Source organism: Rhinatrema bivittatum, chromosome 4 (assembly GCF_901001135.1).
Source record: "Rhinatrema bivittatum chromosome 4, aRhiBiv1.1, whole genome shotgun sequence".
NCBI lineage: Eukaryota > Metazoa > Chordata > Amphibia > Gymnophiona > Rhinatrematidae > Rhinatrema > Rhinatrema bivittatum.
Window position 1 is genome coordinate 1,274,576 of NC_042618.1, and position 23,563 is coordinate 1,298,138.

A 23,563-nucleotide genomic window follows, 5' to 3' on the forward strand; every position below is an offset into this window, starting at 1 on the left:
GTCTTGGGACCCTCTTAGAGCTGTCTCAGATAAGCCTGAAGCCAGTGGAGTCTTGGGACCCTCTTAGAGCTGTCTCAGATAAGCCTGAAGCCAGTGGAGTCTTGGGACCCTCTTAGAGCTGTCTCAGATAAGCCTGAAGCCAGTGTAGTCTTGGGACCCTCTTAGAGCTGTCTCAGATAAGTCTGAAGCCAGTGTATTCTTGGGACCCTCTTAAAGCTGTCTCAGATAAGTCTGAAGCCAGTGTAGTCTTGGGACCCTCTTAGAGCTGTCTCAGATAAGCCTGAAGCCAGTGGAGTCTTGGGACCCTCTTAGAGCCATCTCAGATAAGTCTGAAGCCAGTGTATTCTTGGGACCCTCTTAGAGCTGTCTCAGATAAGCCTGAAGCCAGTGGAGTCTTGGGACCCTCTTAAAGCTGTCTCAGATAAGTCTGAAGCCAGTGTATTCTTGGGACCCTCTTAGAGCTGTCTCAGATAAGCCTGAAGCCAGTGGAGTCTTGGGACCCTCTTAGAGCTGTCTCAGATAAGCCTGAAGCCAGTGTATTCTTGGGACCCTCTTAAAGCTGTCTCAGATAAGCCTGAAGCCAGTGTAGTCTTGGGACCCTCTTAGAGCTGTCTCAGATAAGCCTGAAGCCAGTGGAGTCTTGGGACCCTCTTAGAGCTGTCTCAGATAAGTCTGAAGCCAGTGGAGTCTTGGGACCCTCTTAGAGCTGTCTCAGATAAGCCTGAAGCCAGTGGAGTCTTGGGACCCTCTTAAAGCTGTCTCAGATAAGTCTGAAGCCAGTGTATTCTTGGGACCCTCTTAGAGCTGTCTCAGATAAGTCTGAAGCCAGTATAGTCTCGGATAAGTTAGAGGCAATTTCAGGGATGAAATTCTCAGGTCACAGAAAGAATTCCTACTAAACAAATCCTCCAGCTCTGCTGCCATATGACAGAGAAATACATTCCTCGACGTCAGCCACCATTTTATAAAGCAGGGAACTTACATTTTTATAGCCCACTTATAAATAAAACTGGAGTCAGACAAGGTTTTGGATTTTAAAGGTTTCTTTTTAAAGCACTTTTGTTTACATGAAATCTCTGTCCCCTCCCCTCTCTCGTCTTCTTTTCATTCCCCTGCAGCTCAAGGTCTCCTCTCTCTCTCTCTCTCTGGGACAGTTCTGTTATTCTTCCTCCCGGCTCTCCTGCCATCCACGGCTCATGGCTTTCACCACCACGGCGTAGAGCTTGGTCCAGGCCTGCCGGGCCTGGGTGCTGAAAGCTGGGCCCAGGCCTTCGCACAGGGCGTAGAGGAGCGACTCTCCCACCGTCTGCAGAGGGAACAGGAGACGGGGGGGGACACGAGTTGGTGCGAGTCCCCAGGGGCAGACGAGAGACAGCCCAGACACCCCCCCCCCCCCCCCCGGGCATAGCCAGGAGAGATTCTCCCTCCTGATACCGTGCGAGCTTACGTTGAAGGATTCTGTCTTCACCCCCACGGCCTGGTGCTTCCTCCCGAGTCCGGTGAGATATTCCTGCAGGGAGGGGAGGTTCTCCAGGCTGTTCACGGCGGCGTCAATGACCAGCATCACCTGCAGGGAAGAGGCAGGCAGAAGCCACAAGGAAGGAAGGGAGGGAGGGAGGGAGGGAAGGTTAGTACAAAGAATAAAACCCCCCCCAAGAGCTGAGCATCCATCTTCCCACAGGAGGGCGCGTACAGCAGCAGGGGGCACGCGGCAGCACGAGAGAGAGAGCAGGACTCACCTTGCTGACGTGCTGCAGGAAGTCCGGGGAGCTGAGGCACTCCTGGGCGCCGCGGAACTGGGCCGAGTTGTAGTGGAAAAGCTTCACGAGATCTGGCTCCAAATCAAACAACCTGACGGGAGCAAAACAGGATGAGAGGGTAAGGGAATGCGGAGGAAAGCGGGCGGTGCACCCTCCGAGGAGAGCGATGGGGGGCCCGGGGGCGAGAGAGCCGAGGGAGGGGTGGGGGGCACATAGAATGGAAAGGGCCCCAGGAACGCGAGGACTCTTGGGGGGGGGGGGGGGTCTCTCCGGAGGGCCCCTGGACTGAGAGGATCCCATTGCCTAAGTGTGGAAGGGGCAAAGCAGGAGTAGCGTGAGGCACTTATTAAAAAAAGGCTGAGCTGCAACATGTAAGCTCCTAACGTAGGCCCTTATTTCCAGCCAGACTTAGGGGCCTACATTTTCAGCTGAAAATCCACATAAATTTAGGCCTGCTATGCCTTTCCCTAGATTTAGGATCCTGAACTATCAGCCTAATGCGGAACGGTTTTCCCTGACCTGATTCCACCCCCGGAACCATCCAGTTTTTAGGGGCCTAGTGAAAGTGAGACTCTAAACTTAGGGACGCAGCTCCAGTACATATTTAAGAGAACCAACTTAGGCTCCTGACTCCCAAACTTGGGCTCCTCAGCCCTTTGAATATCGGCCTCTAGCATTTGTGCTTCAGTATTTCTGGTGAAAGTGTCCTTCGAGGAAGGCTATTAGGGCTGAAAGCGGTGGTCGGGCCTGCACATAAACTTAGCCGGGGCAGTCCAGAGCTCAGCTTTGCTAAATATTTCCACTAACAATGCAGCACCACGAGCAGCTTCAAAATATGTGCGCCGGCAAGGTTGCTCTGGTGATGAACGAAATTACCCTGGCCGGGCTGCTCAGCTGCGACAACGGGTCCTGGGCATTACTGGCACCAGGCGAGCAGGAGGAGCGGCAGAGGAAGCGCTGCCCTAGGGGGGGAGCGAGAGGGGGGGCTCTGGGAAATCACGAATCTGCGGGAGACCTCACGCCCCGGGTCCAGGGGCCGCATCTCCGAAGAGGAAACACAAAGGTGAAGGGGCTGCAGCAAAAGCCCAGGGAAATGAGAGCAGAGGAGAGGAGCGAAGACAGGAGGCCGGAGGCATTCAAACACCTCAAAGGGTTTGCATAAGAAACGAGAGTGTTACAGAGAAAACAGGGCTGGAGGGCAGGGCTTCCTAACCCACTACACAGGATACACACAGGCAGTCAGGTTAACATAGTAATGACGGCAGAGAAATACCAAATGCTACATCCACTCTGTGCAGAAACCTTCTTATGATAGTAACTGCCGCTCCGTGCAGGTTACCCTCAAGTTTCTGTTAAGGGTAGTAACTGCCGCTCCATGCAGGTTACCCCCATGTTTCTGTTAAGGGTAGTAACTGCCGCTCCGTGCAGGTTACCCCCATGTTTCTGTTAAGGGTAGTAACTGCCGCTCCGTGCAGGTTACCCCCATGTTTCTGTTAAGGGTAGTAACTGCCGCTCCGTGCAGGTTATCCCCATGTTTCTGTTAAGGGTAGTAACTGCCGCTCTGTGCAGGTTACCCCCATGTTTCTGTTAAGGGCAGTAACTGCCGCTCCGTGCAGGTTACCCCCATGTTTCTGTTAAGGGTAGTAACTGCCGCTCCGTGCAGCTTACCCCCATGTTTCTGTTAAGGGCAGTAACTGCCGCTCCGTGCAGGTTACCCCCATGTTTCTGTTAAGGGCAGTAACTGCCGCTCCGTGCAGGTTACCCCCCATGTTTCTGTTAAGGGCAGTAACTGCCGCTCCGTGCAGGTTACCCCCATGTTTCTGTTAAGGGTAGTAACTGCCGCTCCATGCAGGTAACCCCCATGTTTCTGTTAAGGGTAGTAACTGCCGCTCCATGTAGGTTACCCTCAAGTTTCTGTTAAGGGTAGTAACTGCCGCTCCATGCAGGTTACCCCCATGTTTCTGTTAAGGGCAGTAACTGCCGCTCCGTGCAGGTTACCCTCAAGTTTCTGTTAAGGGCAGTAACTGCCGCTCCGTGCAGGTTACCCCCATGTTTCTGTTAAGGGTAGTAACTGCCGCTCCATGCAGGTTACCCCCATGTTTCTGTTAAGGATAGTAACTGCCGCTCCGTGCAGGTTACCCCCATGTTTCTGTTAAGGGTAGTAACTGCCGCTCCATGCAGGTTACCGCCATGTTTCTGTTAAGGGTAGTAACTGCCGCTCCGTGCAGGTTACCCCCATGTTTCTGTTAAGGATAGTAACTGCCGCTCCGTGCAGGTTACCCCCATGTTTCTGTTAAGGGTAGTAACTGCCGCTCCGTGCAGGTTACCCTCAAGTTTCTGTTAAGGGTAGTAACTGCCGCTCCGTGCAGGTTACCCCCATGTTTCTGTTAAGGGCAGTAACTGCCGCTCCGTGCAGGTTACCCTCAAGTTTCTGTTAAGGGCAGTAACTGCCGCTCCGTGCAGGTTACCCTCAAGTTTCTGTTAAGGGTAGTTACTGCCGCTCCGTGCAGGTTACCCCCATGTTTCTGTTAAGGGTAGTAACTGCCGCTCCGTGCAGGTTACCCTCAAGTTTCTGTTAAGGGTAGTAACTGCCGCTCCGTGCAGGTTACCCTCAAGTTTCTGTTAAGGGTAGTTACTGCCGCTCCGTGCAGGTTACCCCCATGTTTCTGTTAAGGGTAGTAACTGCCGCTCCGTGCAGGTTACCCTCAAGTTTCTGTTAAGGGTAGTAACTGCTGCTCCGTGCAGGTTACCCCCATGTTTCTGTTAAGGGTAGTAACTGCCGCTCCGTGCAGGTTACCCTCAAGTTTCTGTTAAGGGTAGTAACTGCCGCTCCGTGCAGGTTACCCCATGTTTCTGTTAAGGGTAGTAACTGCCACTCCATGCAGATTATCCCCATGTTTCTGTTAAAGGTAGTAACTGCCACTCCGTGCAGGTTATCCCCATGTTTCTGTTAAGGGCAGTAACTGCCGCTCCGTGCAGGTTACCCCCATGTTTTTGTTAAGGGCAGTAACTGCCGCTCCCTGCAGGTTACCCCCATGTTTCTGTTAAGGGCAGTAACTGCCGCTCCGTGCAGGTTACCCCCATGTTTCTGTTAAGGGCAGTAACTGCCGCTCCGTGCAGGTTACCCCCATGTTTCTGTTAAGGGCAGTAACTGCCGCTCCGTGCAGGTTACCCCCATGTTTCTGTTAAGGGCAGTAACTGCCGCTCCGTGCAGGTTGCCCCCATGTTTCTGTTAAGGGTAGTAACTGCCGCTCCGTGCAGTTTACACCCATGATTCTGTTAAGGGTAGTAACTGCTGCTCCGTGCAGGTTATCCCCATGTTTCTCTTAAGGGTAGTAACTGCCGCTCCGTGCAGGTCACCCCCATGGTTCTGTTAAGGGTAGTAACTGCCGCTCCGTGCAGTTTACACCCATGATTCTGTTAAGGGTAGTAACTGCCGCTCCGTGCAGGTTACCCCCATGTTTGTGTTAAGGGCAGCAACTGCCGCTCCGTGCAGGTTACCCCCATGTTTCTGTTAAGGGCAGCAACTGCCGCTCCATGCGGGTTACCCCCATGTTTCTGTTAAGGGCATCAACTGCCGCTCCGTGCGGGTTACCCCCATGTTTCTGTTAAGGGCATCAACTGCCGCTCCGTGCAGGTTACCCCCATGTTTCTGTTAAGGGTAGTAACTGCCGCTCCGTGCAGGTTACCCCTATGTGTCTGTTAAGGGTAGTAACTGCCGCTCCGTGCAGGTGATGAGACCACATAAGATACACTGCCATCTCCATGCCCTGAGCCCTGGCACCTCAGCAGTCAGTATCTCCCCAGCTCCTGCAGTCCTTCTCCTGGCACTCACAGATTCCAGGCCAGAGCCAGTCCCGTGGGTTTGGGTAATTACCAGGTACTTGTAACTTGGACTGGCCACTGTTGGAAACAGGATAAAGGGTTTGAACGATCCTTGGCCTGACCCAGTATGGCAATCGCTTATGATCTAAGCCCTAGAGGAAACGCAGGCGCTCACGTAGCCGGGTCTGTCTGGCAGGCTGCAGGCTCTGTAATAACTAGAAGTCCTAGTGGAAACGCAGGCGCTCACATAGCCGGGTCTGTCTGGCAGGCTGCAAGTTCTCTAATAACTAGAATTCCTGGTGGAAACGCAGGCTCTCACGTAGCCGGGTCTGTCTGGCAGGCTGCAGGGTCTGTAATAACTAGAAGTCCTGGTGGAAACGCAGGCGCTCACGTAGCCGGGTCTGTCTGGCAGGCTGCAGGGTCTGTAATAACTAAAAGTCCTAGTGGAAACGCAGGCGCTCACGTAGCCGGGTCTGTCTGGCAGGCTGCAGGCTCTGTAATAACTAAAAGTCCTAGTGGAAACGCAGGCGCTCACGTAGCCGGGTCTGTCTGGCAGGCTGCAGGGTCTGTAATAACTAGAAGTCCTAGTGGAAACGCAGGCTCTCACGTAGCCGGGTCTGTCTGGCAGGCTGCAGGGTCTGTAATAACTAAAAGTCCTAGTGGAAACGCAGGCTCTCACGTAGCCGGGTCTGTCTGGCAGGCTGCAGGCTCTGTAATAACTAAAAGTCCTAGTGGAAACGCAGGCGCTCACGTAGCCGGGTCTGTCTGGCAGGCTGCAGGGTCTGTAATAACTAGAAGTCCTAGTGGAAACGCAGGCGCTCACGTAGCCGGGTCTGTCTGGCAGGCTGCAGGCTCTGTAATAACTAAAAGTCCTAGTGGAAACGCAGGCGCTCACGTAGTCGGGTCTGTCTGGCAGGCTGCAGGTTCTGTAATAACTAGAAGTCCTGGTGGAAACGCAGGCGCTCACGTAGCCGGGTCTGTCTGGCAGGCTGCAGGTTCTGTAATAACTAGAAGTCCTGGTGGAAACGCAGGCGCTCACGTAGCCGGGTCTGTCTGGCAGGCTGCAGGTTCTGTAATAACTAGAAGTCCTGGTGGAAACGCAGGCGCTCACGTAGCCGGGTCTGTCTGGCAGGCTGCAGGTTCTGTAATAACTAGAAGTCCTGGTGGAAACGCAGGCGCTCACGTAGCCGGGTCTGTCTGGCAGGCTGCAGGTTCTGTAATAACTAGAAGTCCTAGTGGAAACGCAGGCGCTCACGTAGCCGGGTCTGTCTGGCAGGCTGCAGGCTCTGTAATAACTAAAAGTCCTAGTGGAAACGCAGGCGCTCACGTAGCCGGGTCTGTCTGGCAGGCTGCAGGCTCTGTAATAACTAGAAGTCCTGGTGGAAACGCAGGCGCTCACGTAGCCGGGTCTGTCTGGCAGGCTGCAGGCTCTGTAATAACTAAAAGTCCTAGTGGAAACGCAGGCGCTCACGTAGTCGGGTCTGTCTGGCAGGCTGCAGGTTCTGTAATAACTAGAAGTCCTGGTGGAAACGCAGGCGCTCACGTAGCCGGGTCTGTCTGGCAGGCTGCAGGTTCTGTAATAACTAAAAGTCCTAGTGGAAACGCAGGCGCTCACGTAGCCGGGTCTGTCTGGCAGGCTGCAGGCTCTGTAATAACTAGAAGTCCTGGTGGAAACGCAGGCGCTCACGTAGCCGGGTCTGTCTGGCAGGCTGCAGGCTCTGTAATAACTAGAAGTCCTGGTGGAAACGCAGGCGCTCACGTAGCCGGGTCTGTCTGGCAGGCTGCAGGTTCTGTAATAACTAAAAGTCCTAGTGGAAACGCAGGCGCTCACGTAGCCGGGTCTGTCTGGCAGGCTGCAGGCTCTGTAATAACTAGAAGTCCTGGTGGAAACGCAGGCGCTCACGTAGCCGGGTCTGTCTGGCAGGCTGCAGGCTCTGTAATAACTAGAAGTCCTGGTGGAAACGCAAGCACTTACGTAGCCGGGTCTGTCTGGCAGGCTGCAGGCTCTGTAATAACTAGAAGTCCTGGTGGAAACGCAGGAGCTCACGTAGCCGGGTCTGTCTGGCAGGCTGCAGGCTCTGTAATAACTAGAAGTCCTGGTGGAAACGCAGGCGCTCACGTAGCCGGGTCTGTCTGGCAGGCTTCAGGTTCTGTAATAACTAGAAGTCCTGGTGGAAACGCAGGTGCTCACGTAGCCGGGTCTGTCTGGCAGGCTGCAGGCTCTGTAATAACTAGAAGTCCTAGTGGAAACGCAGGCGCTCACGTAGTCGGGTCTGTCTGGCAGGCTGCAGGTTCTGTAATAACTAGAAATCCTAGTGGAAACGCAGGCGCTCACGTAGCCGGGTCTGTCTGGCAGGCTTCAGGTTCTGTAATAACTAGAAGTCCTGGTGGAAACGCAGGCGCTCACGTAGCCGGGTGTGTCTGGCAGGCTGCAGGCTCTGTAATAACTAGAAGTCCTAGTGGAAACGCAGGCGCTCACGTAGCCGGGTCTGTCTGGCAGGCTGCAGGCTCTGTAATAACTAGAAGTCCTAGTGGAAACGCAGGCGCTCACGTAGCCGGGTGTGTCTGGCAGGCTGCAGGCTCTGTAATAACTAGAAGTCCTGGTGGAAACGCAGGCGCTCACGTAGCCGGGTCTGTCTGGCAGGCTGCAAGTTCTGTAATAACTAGAAGTCCTGGTGGAAACGCAGGCGCTCACGTAGCCGGGTCTGTCTGGCAGGCTGCAGGTTCTGTAATAACTAGAAGTCCTGGTGGAAACGCAGGCGCTCACGTAGCCGGGTCTGTCTGGCAGGCTGCAGGTTCTGTAATAACTAGAAGTCCTGGTGGAAACGCAGGCGCTCACGTAGCCGGGTATGTCTGGCAGGCTGCAGGTTCTGTAATAACTAGAAGTCCTGGTGGAAACGCAGGCGCTCACGTAGCCGGGTCTGTCTGGCAGGCTGCAGGCTCTGTAATAACTAGAAGTCCTAGTGGAAACGCAGGCGCTCATATAGCTGGGTCTGTCTGGCAGGCTGCAGGCTCCGTAATAACTAGAAGTCCTAGGGGAAACGCAGGCGCTCACGTAGCCGGGTCTGTCTGGCAGGCTGCAGGGTCTGTAATAACTAGAAGTCCTAGTGGAAACGCAGGCGCTCACATAGCCGGGTCTGTCTGGCAGGCTGCAAGTTCTCTAATAACTAGAATTCCTGGTGGAAACGCAGGCTCTCACGTAGCCGGGTCTGTCTGGCAGGCTGTAGGTTCTGTAATAACTAGAAGTCCTAGTGGAAACGCAGGCGCTCACGTAGCCGGGTCTGTCTGGCAGGCTGCAGGTTCTGTAATAACTAGAAGTCCTGGTGGAAACGCAGGCTCTCACGTAGCCGGGTGTGTCTGGCAGGCTGCATTCTCTGTAATAACTAGAAGTCCTGGTGGAAACGCAGGCGCTCACGTAGCCGGGTCTGTCTGGCAGGCTGCAGGCTCTGTAATAACTAGAAGTCCTAGTGGAAACGCAGGCGCTCACGTAGCCGGGTCTGTCTGGCAGGCTGCAGGTTCTGTAATAACTAGAAGTCCTAGTGGAAACGCAGGCGCTCACGTAGCCGGGTCTGTCTGGCAGGCTGCAGGTTCTGTAATAACTAGAAGTCCTAGTGGAAACGCAGGCGCTCACGTAGCCGGGTCTGTCTGGCAGGCTGCAGGCTCCGTAATAACTAGAAGTCCTAGGGGAAACGCAGGCGCTCACGTAGCCGGGTCTGTCTGGCAGGCTGCAGGGTCTGTAATAACTAGAAGTCCTAGTGGAAACGCAGGCGCTCACATAGCCGGGTCTGTCTGGCAGGCTGCAAGTTCTCTAATAACTAGAATTCCTGGTGGAAACGCAGGCTCTCACGTAGCCGGGTCTGTCTGGCAGGCTGCAGGTTCTGTAATAACTAGAAGTCCTAGTGGAAACGCAGGCGCTCACGTAGCCGGGTCTGTCTGGCAGGCTGCAGGTTCTGTAATAACTAGAAGTCCTGGTGGAAACGCAGGCGCTCACGTAGCCGGGTGTGTCTGGCAGGCTGCATTCTCTGTAATAACTAGAAGTCCTGGTGGAAACGCAGGCGCTCACGTAGCCGGGTCTGTCTGGCAGGCTGCAGGTTCTGTAATAACTAGAAGTCCTAGTGGAAACGCAGGCGCTCACGTAGCCGGGTCTGTCTGGCAGGCTGCAGGTTCTGTAATAACTAGAAGTCCTAGTGGAAACGCAGGCGCTCACGTAGCCGGGTCTGTCTGGCAGGCTGCAGGTTCTGTAATAACTAGAAGTCCTGGTGGAAACGCAGGCGCTCACGTAGCCGGGTCTGTCTGGCAGGCTGCAGGCTCTGTAATAACTAGAAGTCCTAGTGGAAACGCAGGCGCTCATATAGCTGGGTCTGTCTGGCAGGCTGCAGGCTCCGTAATAACTAGAAGTCCTAGGGGAAACGCAGGCGCTCACGTAGCCGGGTCTGTCTGGCAGGCTGCAGGGTCTGTAATAACTAGAAGTCCTAGTGGAAACGCAGGCGCTCACGTAGCCGGGTCTGTCTGGCAGGCTGCAGGTTCTGTAATAACTAGAAGTCCTAGTGGAAACGCAGGCGCTCACGTAGCCGGGTCTGTCTGGCAGGCTGCAGGTTCTGTAATAACTAGAAGTCCTAGTGGAAACGCAGGCGCTCACGTAGCCGGGTCTGTCTGGCAGGCTGCAGGTTCTGTAATAACTAGAAGTCCTGGTGGAAACGCAGGCGCTCACGTAGCCGGGTGTGTCTGGCAGGCTGCATTCTCTGTAATAACTAGAAGTCCTGGTGGAAACGCAGGCGCTCACGTAGCCGGGTCTGTCTGGCAGGCTGCAGGCTCTGTAATAACTAGAAGTCCTAGTGGAAACACAGGCGCTCACGTAGCCGGGTCTGTCTGGCAGGCTGCAGGTTCTGTAATAACTAGAAGTCCTAGTGGAAACGCAGGCGCTCACGTAGCCGGGTCTGTCTGGCAGGCTGCAGGTTCTGTAATAACTAGAAGTCCTAGTGGAAACGCAGGCTCTCACGTAGCCGGGTGTGTCTGGCAGGCTGCAGGTTCTGTAATAACTAGAAGTCCTAGTGGAAACGCAGGCTCTCACGTAGCCGGGTGTGTCTGGCAGGCTGCAGGTTCTGTAATAACTAGAAGTCCTGGTGGAAACGCAGGCGCTCACGTAGCCGGGTCTGTCTGGCAGGCTGCAGGTTCTGTAATAACTAGAAGCCCTAGTGGAAACGCAGGCGCTCACGTAGCCGGGTCTGTCTGGCAGGCTTCAGGTTCTGTAATAACTAGAAGTCCTGGTGGAAACGCAGGCGCTCACGTAGCCGGGTCTGTCTGGCAGGCTACAGGTTCTGTAATAACTAGAAGTCCTGGTGGAAACGCAGGCGCTCACGTAGCCGGGTCTGTCTGGCAGGCTGCAGGCTCTGTAATAACTAGAAGTCCTGGTGGAAACGCAGGCGATCACGTAGCCGGGTCTGTCTGGCAGGCTGCAGGTTCTGTAATAACTAGAAATCCTGGTGGAAACGCAGGCGCTCACGTAGCCGGGTCTGTCTGGCAGGCTTCAGGTTCTGTAATAACTAGAAGTCCTGGTGGAAACGCAGGCGCTCACGTAGCCGGGTGTGTCTGGCAGGCTGCAGGCTCTGTAATAACTAGAAGTCCTGGTGGAAACGCAGGCGCTCACGTAGCCGGGTGTGTCTGGCAGGCTGCAGGCTCTGTAATAACTAGAAGTCCTAGTGGAAATGCAGGCGCTCACGTAGCCGGGTGTGTCTGGCAGGCTGCAGGGTCTGTAATAACTAGAAGTCCTGGTGGAAACGCAGGCGCTCACGTAGCCGGGTCTGTCTGGCAGGCTGCAGGTTCTGTAATAACTAGAAGTCCTGGTGGAAACGCAGGCGCTCACGTAGCCGGGTCTGTCTGGCAGGCTGCAGGTTCTGTAATAACTAGAAGTCCTAGTGGAAACGCAGGCGCTCACGTAGCCGGGTCTTTCTGGCAGGCTTCAGGTTCTGTAATAACTAGAAGTCCTGGTGGAAACGCAGGTGCTCACGTAGCCGGGTCTGTCTGGCAGGCTGCAGGTTCTGTAATAACTAGAAGTCCTGGTGGAAACGCAGGCGCTCACGTAGCCGGGTCTGTCTGGCAGGCTGCAGGCTCTGTAATAACTAGAAGTCCTGGTGGAAACGCAGGCGATCACGTAGCCGGGTCTGTCTGGCAGGCTTCAGGTTCTGTAATAACTAGAAGTCCTGGTGGAAACGCAGGCGCTCACGTAGCCGGGTGTGTCTGGCAGGCTGCAGGCTCTGTAATAACTAGAAGTCCTAGTGGAAACGCAGGCGCTCACGTAGCCGGGTCTGTCTGGCAGGCTGCAGGCTCTGTAATAACTAGAAGTCCTAGTGGAAACGCAGGCGCTCACGTAGCCGGGTGTGTCTGGCAGGCTGCAGGCTCTGTAATAACTAGAAGTCCTGGTGGAAACGCAGGCGCTCACGTAGCCGGGTCTGTCTGGCAGGCTGCAGGTTCTGTAATAACTAGAAGTCCTGGTGGAAACGCAGGCGCTCACGTAGCCGGGTCTGTCTGGCAGGCTGCAGGTTCTGTAATAACTAGAAGTCCTGGTGGAAACGCAGGCGCTCACGTAGCCGGGTCTGTCTGGCAGGCTGCAGGTTCTGTAATAACTAGAAGTCCTAGTGGAAACGCAGGCGCTCACGTAGCCGGGTCTGTCTGGCAGGCTGCAGGCTCTGTAATAACTAGAAGTCCTGGTGGAAACGCAGGCGCTCACGTAGCCGGGTCTGTCTGGCAGGCTGCAGGCTCTGTAATAACTAGAAGTCCTGGTGGAAACGCAAGCACTTACGTAGCCGGGTCTGTCTGGCAGGCTGCAGGTTCTGTAATAACTAGAAGTCCTGGTGGAAACGCAGGAGCTCACGTAGCCGGGTCTGTCTGGCAGGCTGCAGGTTCTGTAATAACTAGAAGTCCTAGTGGAAACGCAGGCGCTCACGTAGCCGGGTCTGTCTGGCAGGCTGCAGGTTCTGTAATAACTAGAAGTCCTGGTGGAAACGCAGGCTCTCACGTAGCCGGGTGTGTCTGGCAGGCTGCATTCTCTGTAATAACTAGAAGTCCTGGTGGAAACGCAGGCGCTCACGTAGCCGGGTCTGTCTGGCAGGCTGCAGGCTCTGTAATAACTAGAAGTCCTAGTGGAAACGCAGGCGCTCACGTAGCCGGGTCTGTCTGGCAGGCTGCAGGTTCTGTAATAACTAGAAGTCCTAGTGGAAACGCAGGCTCTCACGTAGCCGGGTGTGTCTGGCAGGCTGCAGGTTCTGTAATAACTAGAAGTCCTAGTGGAAACGCAGGCGCTCACGTAGCCGGGTCTGTCTGGCAGGCTGCAGGTTCTGTAATAACTAGAAGTCCTAGTGGAAACGCAGGCGCTCACGTAGCCGGGTCTGTCTGGCAGGCTGCAGGCTCTGTAATAACTAGAAGTCCTAGTGGAAACGCAGGCTCTCACGTAGCCGGGTCTGTCTGGCAGGCTGCAGGTTCTGTAATAACTAGAAGTCCTAGTGGAAACGCAGGCTCTCACGTAGCCGGGTGTGTCTGGCAGGCTGCAGGTTCTGTAATAACTAGAAGTCCTGGTGGAAACGCAGGCGCTCACGTAGCCGGGTCTGTCTGGCAGGCTGCAGGTTCTGTAATAACTAGAAGTCCTAGTGGAAACGCAGGCGCTCACGTAGCCGGGTCTGTCTGGCAGGCTGCAGGTTCTGTAATAACTAGAAGTCCTGGTGGAAACGCAGGTGCTCACGTAGCCGGGTCTGTCTGGCAGGCTGCAGTTTCTGTAATAACTAGAAGTCCTGGTGGAAACGCAGGCGCTCACGTAGCCGGGTCTGTCTGGCAGGCTGCAGGCTCTGTAATAACTAGAAGTCCTGGCGGAAACGCAGGCGATCACGTAGCCGGGTCTGTCTGGCAGGCTGCAGGTTCTGTAATAACTAGAAATCCTAGTGGAAACGCAGGCGCTCACGTAGCCGGGTCTGTCTGGCAGGCTTCAGGTTCTGTAATAACTAGAAGTCCTGGTGGAAACGCAGGTGCTCACGTAGCCGGGTCTGTCTGGCAGGCTGCAGGTTCTGTAATAACTAGAAGTCCTAGTGGAAACGCAGGCGCTCACGTAGCCGGGTCTGTCTGGCAGGCTGCAGGCTCTGTAATAACTAGAAGTCCTAGTGGAAACGCAGGCGCTCACGTAGCCGGGTCTGTCTGGCAGGCTGCAGGTTCTGTAATAACTAGAAGTCCTGGTGGAAACGCAGGTGCTCACGTAGCCGGGTCTGTCTGGCAGGCTGCAGGTTCTGTAATAACTAGAAGTCCTGGTGGAAACGCAGGCGCTCACGTAGCCGGGTCTGTCTGGCAGGCTGCAGGCTCTGTAATAACTAGAAGTCCTGGTGGAAACGCAGGCGATCACGTAGCCGGGTCTGTCTGGCAGGCTGCAGGTTCTGTAATAACTAGAAATCCTAGTGGAAACGCAGGCGCTCACGTAGCCGGGTCTGTCTGGCAGGCTTCAGGTTCTGTAATAACTAGAAGTCCTGGTGGAAATGCAGGCGCTCACGTAGCCGGGTCTGTCTGGCAGGCTGCAGGCTCTGTAATAACTAGAAGTCCTGGTGGAAACGCAGGCGCTCACGTAGCCGGGTCTGTCTGGCAGGCTGCAGGCTCTGTAATAACTAGAAGTCCTAGTGGAAACGCAGGCGCTCACGTAGCCAGGTCTGTCTGGCAGGCTGCAGGCTCTGTAATAACTAGAAGTCCTAGTGGAAACGCAGGCGCTCACGTAGCCGGGTGTGTCTGGCAGGCTGCAGGTTCTGTAATAACTAGAAGTCCTGGTGGAAACGCAGGCGCTCACGTAGCCGGGTCTGTCTGGCAGGCTGCAGGTTCTGTAATAACTAGAAGTCCTGGTGGAAACGCAGGCGCTCACGTAGCCGGGTCTGTCTGGCAGGCTGCAGGCTCTGTAATAACTAGAAGTCCTAGTGGAAACGCAGGCGCTCACGTAGCCGGGTCTGTCTGGCAGGCTGCAGGTTCTGTAATAACTAGAAGTCCTAGTGGAAACGCAGGCGCTCACGTAGCCGGGTCTGTCTGGCAGGCTCTGTAATAACTAGAAGTCCTGGTGGAAACGCAGGCGCTCACGTAGCCGGGTCTGTCTGGCAGGCTGCAGGCTCTGTAATAACTAGAAGTCCTGGTGGAAACGCAGGCGCTCACGTAGCCGGGTCTGTCTGGCAGGCTGCAGGTTCTGTAATAACTAGAAGTCCTGGTGGAAACGCAGGCGGTCACTTAGCTGGGTCTGTCTGGCAGGCTGCAGGTTCTGTAATAACTAGAAGTCCTGGTGGAAACGTAGGCGCTCACGTAGCCGGGTCTGTCTGGCAGGCTGCAGGCTCTGTAATAACTAGAAGTCCTAGTGGAAACGCAGGCGCTCACGTAGCCGGGTCTGTCTGGCAGGCTGCAGGCTCTGTAATAACTAGAAGTCCTAGTGGAAACGCAGGCGCTCACGTAGCCGGGTCTGTCTGGCAGGCTGCAGGTTCTGTAATAACTAGAAGTCCTAGTGGAAACGCAGGCGCTCACGTAGCCGGGTCTGTCTGGTAGGCTGCAGGTTCTGTAATAACTAGAACTCTCACGTAGCCAGGTCTGTCTGGCAGGCTGCAGGTTCTGTAATAACTAGAAGTCCTGGTGGAAACGCAGGCGCTCACGTAGCCGGGTCTGTCTGGCAGGCTGCAGGTTCTGTAATAACTAGAAGTCCTGGTGGAAACGTAGGCGCTCACGTAGCCGGGTCTGTCTGGCAGGCTGCAGGCTCTGTAATAACTAGAAGTCCTGGTGGAAACGTAGGCGCTCACGTAGCCGGGTCTGTCTGGCAGGCTGCAGGTTCTGTAATAACTAGAAGTCCTAGTGGAAACGCAGGCGCTCACGTAGCCGGGTCTGTCTGGCAGGCTGCAGGCTCTGTAATAACTAGAAGTCCTAGTGGAAACGCAGGCGCTCACGTCGTCTGTCTGGCAGGTTACACACAGGACCTAGGAGTGGATGTTCAGGCACAATTTATCTGTCACTGGGAATTTATCTGTCACTGGGTTAGTAGAATAGTGGAATTTGAGTCTTGAGGGGGCATTTGATCAAGTGGCTCCTGTTAGAGAGGTTTTATGTGTGTGGCTAATAAAAGGGTGCCTTTGTTTACAAAGGTTTTATTAGTAGAACGGCAGAAAGAAAGTGGCATAAATACCCAAGTGATGAGATGCAGAAGATTTATAGAAAAAGATCTGTGGAGCTATAGGTTTTCATGTAAGAAACTTTTGGGGGAATATTAATGCACTGAAAAGGCGGTGAGCTGCCCTATGATTGTTGTTTGCCATTGCTCGGGAGGTAACTTCGGGACGTGCTATGGAGGTAAGGGATCATCCTGCTTGTGATTATTTTATGAACAAGGTTGCCAAAATGTATGCTAAGATATATGGATGATGAGGCTGAGTCCGTGGGTTTGAATGGTGAAGTGAAATGATCTGATTTTAGAAGGGTTTCATTAAGGGAAATGTCCAGTATAACTGACCATTTAAAATCAAGCTCGTCTTGCCTAGGTCCTTGTCCTTTTTATCTGATTAAAATGTAAAGCAGGATTCCTAGGAGTTAATTAGGACAATCGTTAATGCATCTGTCATGGAGGGGTCTGTACGGATACTGTTAGAGCGACGCAAAGATATTGTTATCCCTCCAAAGACGAGTCGAACTTTACCCCGGTTTCTAATCTTCCCACATTGACAAGAATCATTCTGATAGGTCTCCTGATTCACTTGGAGGAGTTTTCGGAGGAGGCCTCAGTGTTGAATGAGGCCGGGTTTTGGATTCTGAATAAATCTTAGGAGGGGATTATCGTTGCTGTCTCTGACAGGTAAGTTGCATCCTGGTTAGAGCAGAATGGGACTTCTCATGGAAGGCTGATTTCTTGGTGACGTGAATATGTTTTGGGCGGGCGCTTTACGCAGTGACTCCAGCTGGGAGCTTTGTTTTCTTGCTGGGGGGGGTCCCACAAGGCTCCTGTCTGTCTGCGATTCTTTCTAATTTGTTTTGGCACCGATTGGGAGCCTGATAAAATCAATGGGATTGGCGTATTATTTACCATTTTTTTGTGCCAAGTGGAGAGGTGGGGAAAATACCAGAAGTTAGAATACAGGAGATTTTGAAGGTAATGCCAAATTGTTTTTTAATGAATGGTTGGTTTTTAAAAGTTGGAAAAGCTAGCGAGCTCTGGATAGGTAAACAATGACCTGGATGTACAGCATGAGGGGGAGGTCTTACCATTACAATTTCAGATTGGAGTTTGGGGGATCCCTGTAGATTCCCAGCTGATGTTTACCACACATGTACAGCATTTGCTAAAGGTTTGCATTTTTATAGTTAAAGATGTTGCACCCTTTACGTTTCATATTAATGGGTTTAAGCCACTTAAGGCTACTGTAGCACACGAGTGGTCGGCTTACCAGGTATTGATCCAGCATGCGACAGTGAGATTGATTATGGGAGTGAAATATGGGGAGCATAATCACCCCGGTTATGAAATCTCTCCATTGGCTTCCGGTTGAATGGAGACCTCAATTTAGAATACTAGTGGTGATTCATAAATTGTTATACTCAAATAATCGGTGAGGTTGTCAACGCGTTACGTTGCTGGCTTTGCCTGCCTTGGGGAATTTTAGATGGTAGAAGACACAGGAGAGGGCGCGGTCCCATCTGAGCCTAAATTATGGAGCCTCCTTCCATTGAGGTTCAGAAGAGAAGGATATGAAACTTTTCAGAAGGGGTTTAAAGGCCTCCTTGTTCAAAAAAGTGTATTTGTAATTTTAAACTGCACGTGTGCTTTTATGTATTGTTTTATTTGAATTGTCTTGTGTTTTATGAATGTTTTTATTGTGATCCACACTGAACTCTTGTTGTGGAAGTAGCGGAATATAAGTTTATGTAAATAAATAAAATAAACAATGACCACACAAGTGGATATTTAGATTACAGAGCCATGGTAAGGCATGGGAAAGGAGGGTGCTGGAGAGAACTAATAAGGGATCTTGTGTGGTCTTCAACCAAGAGGGTGAAGTACAAAGACAATGACAAACAAAGCCTATCCTGCGTAAGGAGAAGTCCTGCAGAGGTCACATTCTGAGGCTGGCATTTGGGATTTATTGTTAGCAGTATGAACAGGATAAAAGAGTAGACCAGATGGGCTGGATGCAAGGCTGATTTTACTGAGGAGCAAAAGGTCTGGCATAACAAGGTGCCCATGCACTGCTGGCAGGCAAACCCGCAACACCCAGGATGATGTGCTGGTGGGGTTCCCGCAGCAACAGAAGAGTCCCTGACAAGCTACTGGTATTTCCTCTGGAGTCAGTGGCTGAAGTAGAAGAAGAGATCCAGAGTGTGCGGGTGTGTGTGTGTGAGAGAGAGAGAGAGAGAGAGAAACTGCCTCTGTGTGCGGGTGTGTGTGTGTGAGAGAGAGAGAGAGAAACTGCCTCTGTGTGCGGGTGTGTGTGTGTGAGAGAGAGAGAAACTGCCTCTGTGTGCGGGTGTGTGTGTGTGAGAGAGAGAGAGAGAGAGAAACTGCCTCTGTGTGCGGGTGTGTGTGTGAGAGAGAGAGAGAGAAACTGCCTCTGTGTGCGGGTGTGTGTGTGTGTGTGAGAGAGAGAGAAACTGCCTCTGTGTGTGGGTGTGTGTGTGTGAGAGAGAGAGAGAGAGACTGCCTCTGTGTGTGAGAGAGAGAGAGAAACTGCCTCTGAGTGCGGGTGTGTGTGTGTGAGAGAGAGAGAAACTGCCTCTGTGTGCGGGTGTGTGTGTGAGAGAGAGAGAGAGAGAAACTGCCTCTGTGTGTGGGTGTGTGTGTGTGTGAGAGAGAGAGAGAAACTGCCTCTGTGTGCGGGTGTGTGTGTGTGTGAGAGAGAGAGAGAAACTGCCTCTGTGTGCGGGTGTGTGTGTGTGTGAGAGAGAGAGAAACTGCCTCTGTGTGCGGGTGTGTGTGTGTGTGAGAGAGAGAGAGAAACTGCCTCTGTGTGCGTGTGTGTGTGTGTGTGTGAGAGAGAGAGAGAGAAAAACTGCCTCTGAGTGCGGGTGTGTGTGTGTGAGAGAGAGAGAAAAACTGCCTCTGAGTGCGGGTGTGTGTGTGTGTGAGAGAGAGAGAGAGAAACTGCCTCTGAGTGCGGGTGTGTGTGTGAGAGAAAGAGAGAGAAACTGCCTCTGTGTGTGGATGGGTGTGTGTGAGAGAGAGAGAGAGAGAAACTGCCTCTGTGTGTGGGGGTGTGTGTGAGAGAGAGAGAAACTGCCTCTGTGTGCGGGTGTGTGTGAGAGAGAGAGAGAGAGAAACTGCCTCTGAGTGTGGGTGTGTGTGTGAGAGAGAGAGAGAGAGAAACTGCCTCTGAGTGTGGGTGTGTGAGAGAGAGAGAGAGAAACTGCCTCTGTGTGTGGATGGGTGTGTGTGAGAGAGAGAGAGAGAGAAACTGCCTCTGTGTGTGGGGGTGTGTGTGAGAGAGAGAGAAACTGCCTCTGTGTGCGGGTGTGTGTGAGAGAGAGAGAGAGAGAGAAACTGCCTCTGAGTGTGGGTGTGTGTGTGAGAGAGAGAGAGAGAGAAACTGCCTCTGAGTGTGGGTGTGTGAGAGAGAGAGAGAGAAACTGCCTCTGTGTGTGGGTGTGTGAGAGAGAGAGAGAAACTGCCTCTGTGTGGGGGTGGGTGTGTGTGAGAGAGAGAGAGAGAGAAACTGCCTCTGTGTGTGGGGGTGTGTGAGAGAGAGAGAAACTGCCTCTGTGTGTGGGGGGGTGTGAGAGAGAGAGAGAAACTGCCTCTGTGTGTGGGTGTGTGTGTGTGAGAGAGAGAGAGAGAAACTGCATCTGTGTGTGGGTGGGTGGGTGTGAGAGAGAGAGAGAGAGAGAGAAACTGCCTCTGTGTGTGGGGGTGTGTGAGAGAGAGAGAAACTGCCTCTGTGTGTGGGGGTGTGTGTGAGAGAGAGAGAGAGAGAAACTGCCTCTGTGTGTGCGGGTGTGTGTGTGTGTGAGAGAGAGCAAAACTGCCTCTGTGTGTGGGGGTGTGTGTGAGAGAGAGAGAGAGAAAAACTGCCTCTGTGTGTGGGGGTGTGTGTGAGAGAGAGAGAGAGAAAAACTGCATCCGTGTGTGTGTATGTGAGAGAGAGAAAGAGAGCCTGCCTGTGTTTGTGTGAAAGAAAGGTTAAGGTTTGTTTGCCCTCCTCCAAGCCAACCATCAAGGGAACTTCCTGATGTGTAGTGATGTGCGGTTGCTGTATATGAGGGAACCATTCTGTGATTCTCTCTTTTAATAGCTACCGACTTTATTCTTCAAATGCTTCATTTTACTAATTTTTAATTTTTTCTTTTTTTGTAATTTAACTATGTACTTCTCATAAACCAATCTGCCATATACTGCATTTCCAGTGAATGTCCTCCCCCTGGCGGTCAGCTCGACCTTATATAGCGTTCTCGCTCCTTTATGTAGGTACTTATCGGTTCTAGACGAACTCCTGTACTTCCATAAGGTCGAAGCCGCCTGCCCGACATCGGCCGTGTTTCGACAACTGCTTGTCTGCTTCAGGGACCTTCGGAGGAATTGTTTTCACCATCTCACGGTTTGTGCAAATACGAAATACCTATAGTTAGTCTTTAAAAACCATTTTCATGAGCGACGCCTTCCTCCAAACCAAGGCTGGAAATCTGAAAGTTCCCGGGTATGGCGAGTGGGGGATTTTTTTTATCCTTATTAGTTTTAATTATTGCTTGTGGTGTGTCTGCTATTTTGAAATATTTTATTGGTGGTTGGTATTTTTTAAACAGTTTTGTATGTGTTTTTTTATTATTGGGTGTTGCTGATTTGACACCTTCTTTTTATTGACATGGTTGATGGTTTGTATTTATTGATTGTATGTGAGGTTTGCACTGCATACAGAATCTGGCTTCTTGCAATTTCCAGTTCACTTTTTGCCGGGTGGTTCTATTTATATTTCATGGTCTCTTTATTCTGTACGTGGTGAGAGTCTGTCTATGTGCTGCATGTTTGACTGAGGTCGGGTTTGTAGTGATTGCCTTATGTCAACCTTGGGAATGTGCAGCTCTTGGGAATGTGCAGCCTTATGTCAACCTTGGGAATGTGCAGCTCTTGGGAATGTGCAGCCTTATGTCAACCTTGGGAATGTGCAGCTCTTGGGAATGTGCAGCTCTTGGGAATGTGCAGTTTGTATTTTGATCAGTACAGTTTCTGTTTTTCTTTCTCTGGTGCTGCACTAGTCTGGATTCTCAGGGTCTGCGTGTTTGCGTTCCTGTTTCTAGTTTGTGGTCCCTTATTCTATATCAGGTAGGGGTCTTCTGCGTGTGTGACAAGGGGAGGGATTCTGCTGCATCTTTCTGTGTAGGCTGACTTACTCTGCTTTTCCAAACAGTGTGTCAGATCCCAGTATAGTGCTGTCATCTCATAGGTGGACCTGCTGTTTGGGTTCTGGGACTTAGTACTATTATGGTATGGTGGGTTTGCTATATGGCTGCTAAGTGTCTCTTTTGCAAGATTTTATGTTACTTCCCTAAGTTTCTGGCAGTCGGGGGATATTGTGTTCCTGTTACTGAGGTGACAGCATAATTTGAATATATATTTTCTATGGTGACTTGTAAGAGGAATATCCCAGCTCTGCTTTGCACCCATTGTTGAGGGGAGAATGCAGACAGGGAATTACTCCACCCTGTATTCCACGTCTTGCATAGACTGGACATGCTCAGTTTTGAAAGCAGAAAATATCACAAAATGCAACAATAAGTAACCATTCACGCATGCTGGGGTAGATTTTATAATTTTGTGCGAGCGCGTACTTTTGTTCGCGGGATTTCAATAGATATGCGCGTAGCCATTAAAATCCGGGATCGGCGCACACAGGCTGCCGATTTTGGGCAGCCTGCGTGCGCCGAGCCGCGCAGCCTGCCTCCGTTCCCTCCGAGGCCGCTCCGAAATCGGAGCGGCCTCAGAGGGAACTTTCTTTCGCCCTCCCCTCACCTTCCCCTACCTAACCCACCCCCCGGCCCTATCTAAAACCCCCCCCCCCCCCACACCTTTATCGCTGGATTTACGCCTGCCGGAGGCAGACGTAAATCTGCGTGCACCAGCGGGCTGCTGGCGCGCCATCACCTGACCCGGGGGCTGTTCCGGAGTGTGCAGCCACGCCCCCGGAATGCCCCCGGGCCGAAACCACGCCCACGGCGCCACCCCCGAAACGCCGTGTCACGACCGCCACGCCCCCGCCACACCTCTCCATGCAAGCCCCGGGACTTACGCACGTCCCGGGGCGGCGCGCAGGGGGGGTTTGGGGTAGGTTTTCGGGGGGTACGTGCGTAACCCTTTGAAAATCTACCCCAGAGTGCTTTGCTTTAAAATAAATGGTGTAACAGTGTAATGTTTCCCTGTTCCTTACACGGGGGTGGGATCAATCTGGGAAAAGCACAAGGTGGGCTCATGAACAAACGTTTGCTGAGACCAGGACCTCTAAGCAGTTAGAGGTCCTGGCTGGATGGTCCTTTGCTGCTGTCAGGCTCTTGTTACTATGTGAAAGGATGGAGAATGTGACAATATTGAAGCAAAATTAGATGACTAGCTCATTGGTCTGTTATATTGCCCTCCTAATGCCTGGGCCAGTGACTTATCCTTAATGCCTGGGCCATTGACCTTAATATTGGTTTGGCCTCTGTTGGAAGCAGGATGCTGGGCTTGATGGACCCTTGGTCTGACCCAGCATGGCAAGTTCTTATGTTCTTACAATTAGATGACTAGCTCATTGGTCTGTTATATTGCCCTCCTAATGCCTGGGCCAGTGACTTATCCTTAATGCCTGGGCCATTGACCTTAATATTGGTTTGGCCTCTGTTGGAAGCAGGATGCTGGGCTTGATGGACCCTTGGTCTGACCCAGCATGGCAATTTCTTATGTTCTTACAATTAGATGACTAGCTCATTGGTCTGTTATATTGCCCTCCTAATGCCTGGGCCAGTGACTTATCGATGCTAGCAGATTTCATATCCGATGTACAGATGCATTCTGAAAAACTATTCATTTTAGGTGACTTTAACTTACATCGGGACAGTCAACCAAAGGATATATTTCAGGGTTATCTGACATTGCTATCTGCCGTCCAGCTTTCAGACGACATATTTTGGCCCATTGTCAGTTCAACTAATTCCCTGGTCCGATTATTATTTTATGAAAACTACGTTGCAAATATTTACACAATGCAAGGAAGCATTTTGATAATAGGTATGTATGTACCTCAGTAACTATAGATGACTTCAGAACTGAATGGCAAATGCAAAAATGCAGTTATTCGAATGACTGAGTTGGGAATTTTGCTGCATCATTGGTCTCTACCACAACAAAGGTTACTGATGTTGTAGGCCCTCGGAAACTGAAAACATCAACCTAAAGGCATAAGAGAGTTAGTTGGTACTCCAAAAATTAAAGTTAAAAAAAAAAGAGAAATGTGTAGAGCTGAGAGACTGAGGAGGTGTCGTGCGTCTGAAGAAAATATATTCGAGTACAGACAACTGAGAAGGGAGTATAGGGACTTATTTATGTCAACAAGGAAGACTCATGCTCATCCTGTTTAAAGAGTCCCTAAATCAACCATATGAGCTATTTCATATTATTAATCAAGTTTTGAAGCCAAATTCATTAGGAGTACCTATATCTGAACCGAATCCTGAGGATTTCTCTAAATATTTTTGGGGGAAAGCAGTTGTTATGAAGGATAAGATAAGATACAATCTATTGATATTTCCAACTTTCAAGTTTCAACCATAAACTCCCGATGGAGAGCATTTGAATTTGTCTCTGAGACCTTCTTAGGTAAAATAAAAAACTTCTTTAGATCAGTGTTTAATAGAGGTGCCTAATGTTCATGAAATACATTTGCGCAGGAAGTCCATCATCAAATTATTTCATTGCTTTGCTTGGCCCTAAATTATGGAATGCCTTACTGGACGAAGTCAGGGTCGTTTCAAAGCCAGAA

General features: G+C 52.0%; 1 protein-coding gene across 1 annotated transcript in view; it reads right to left on the minus strand.

Moving 5' to 3' along the window:
• Positions 1-1,037: 1,037 nt before the first annotated feature.
• The window catches only part of NGB (neuroglobin), a 34,174-nt gene continuing 11,648 nt past the window's right edge, over positions 1,038-23,563 (minus strand). The window contains exons 2-4 of the mRNA XM_029597402.1: positions 1,740-1,851; positions 1,448-1,567; positions 1,038-1,306 (exon numbers count right to left, since the gene is read on the minus strand). Of these exons, the coding sequence (XP_029453262.1) occupies positions 1,160-1,306; positions 1,448-1,567; positions 1,740-1,851 (379 nt within the window). The 3' untranslated portion in view covers positions 1,038-1,159. The remainder of the gene's footprint in view (positions 1,307-1,447; positions 1,568-1,739; positions 1,852-23,563) is intronic.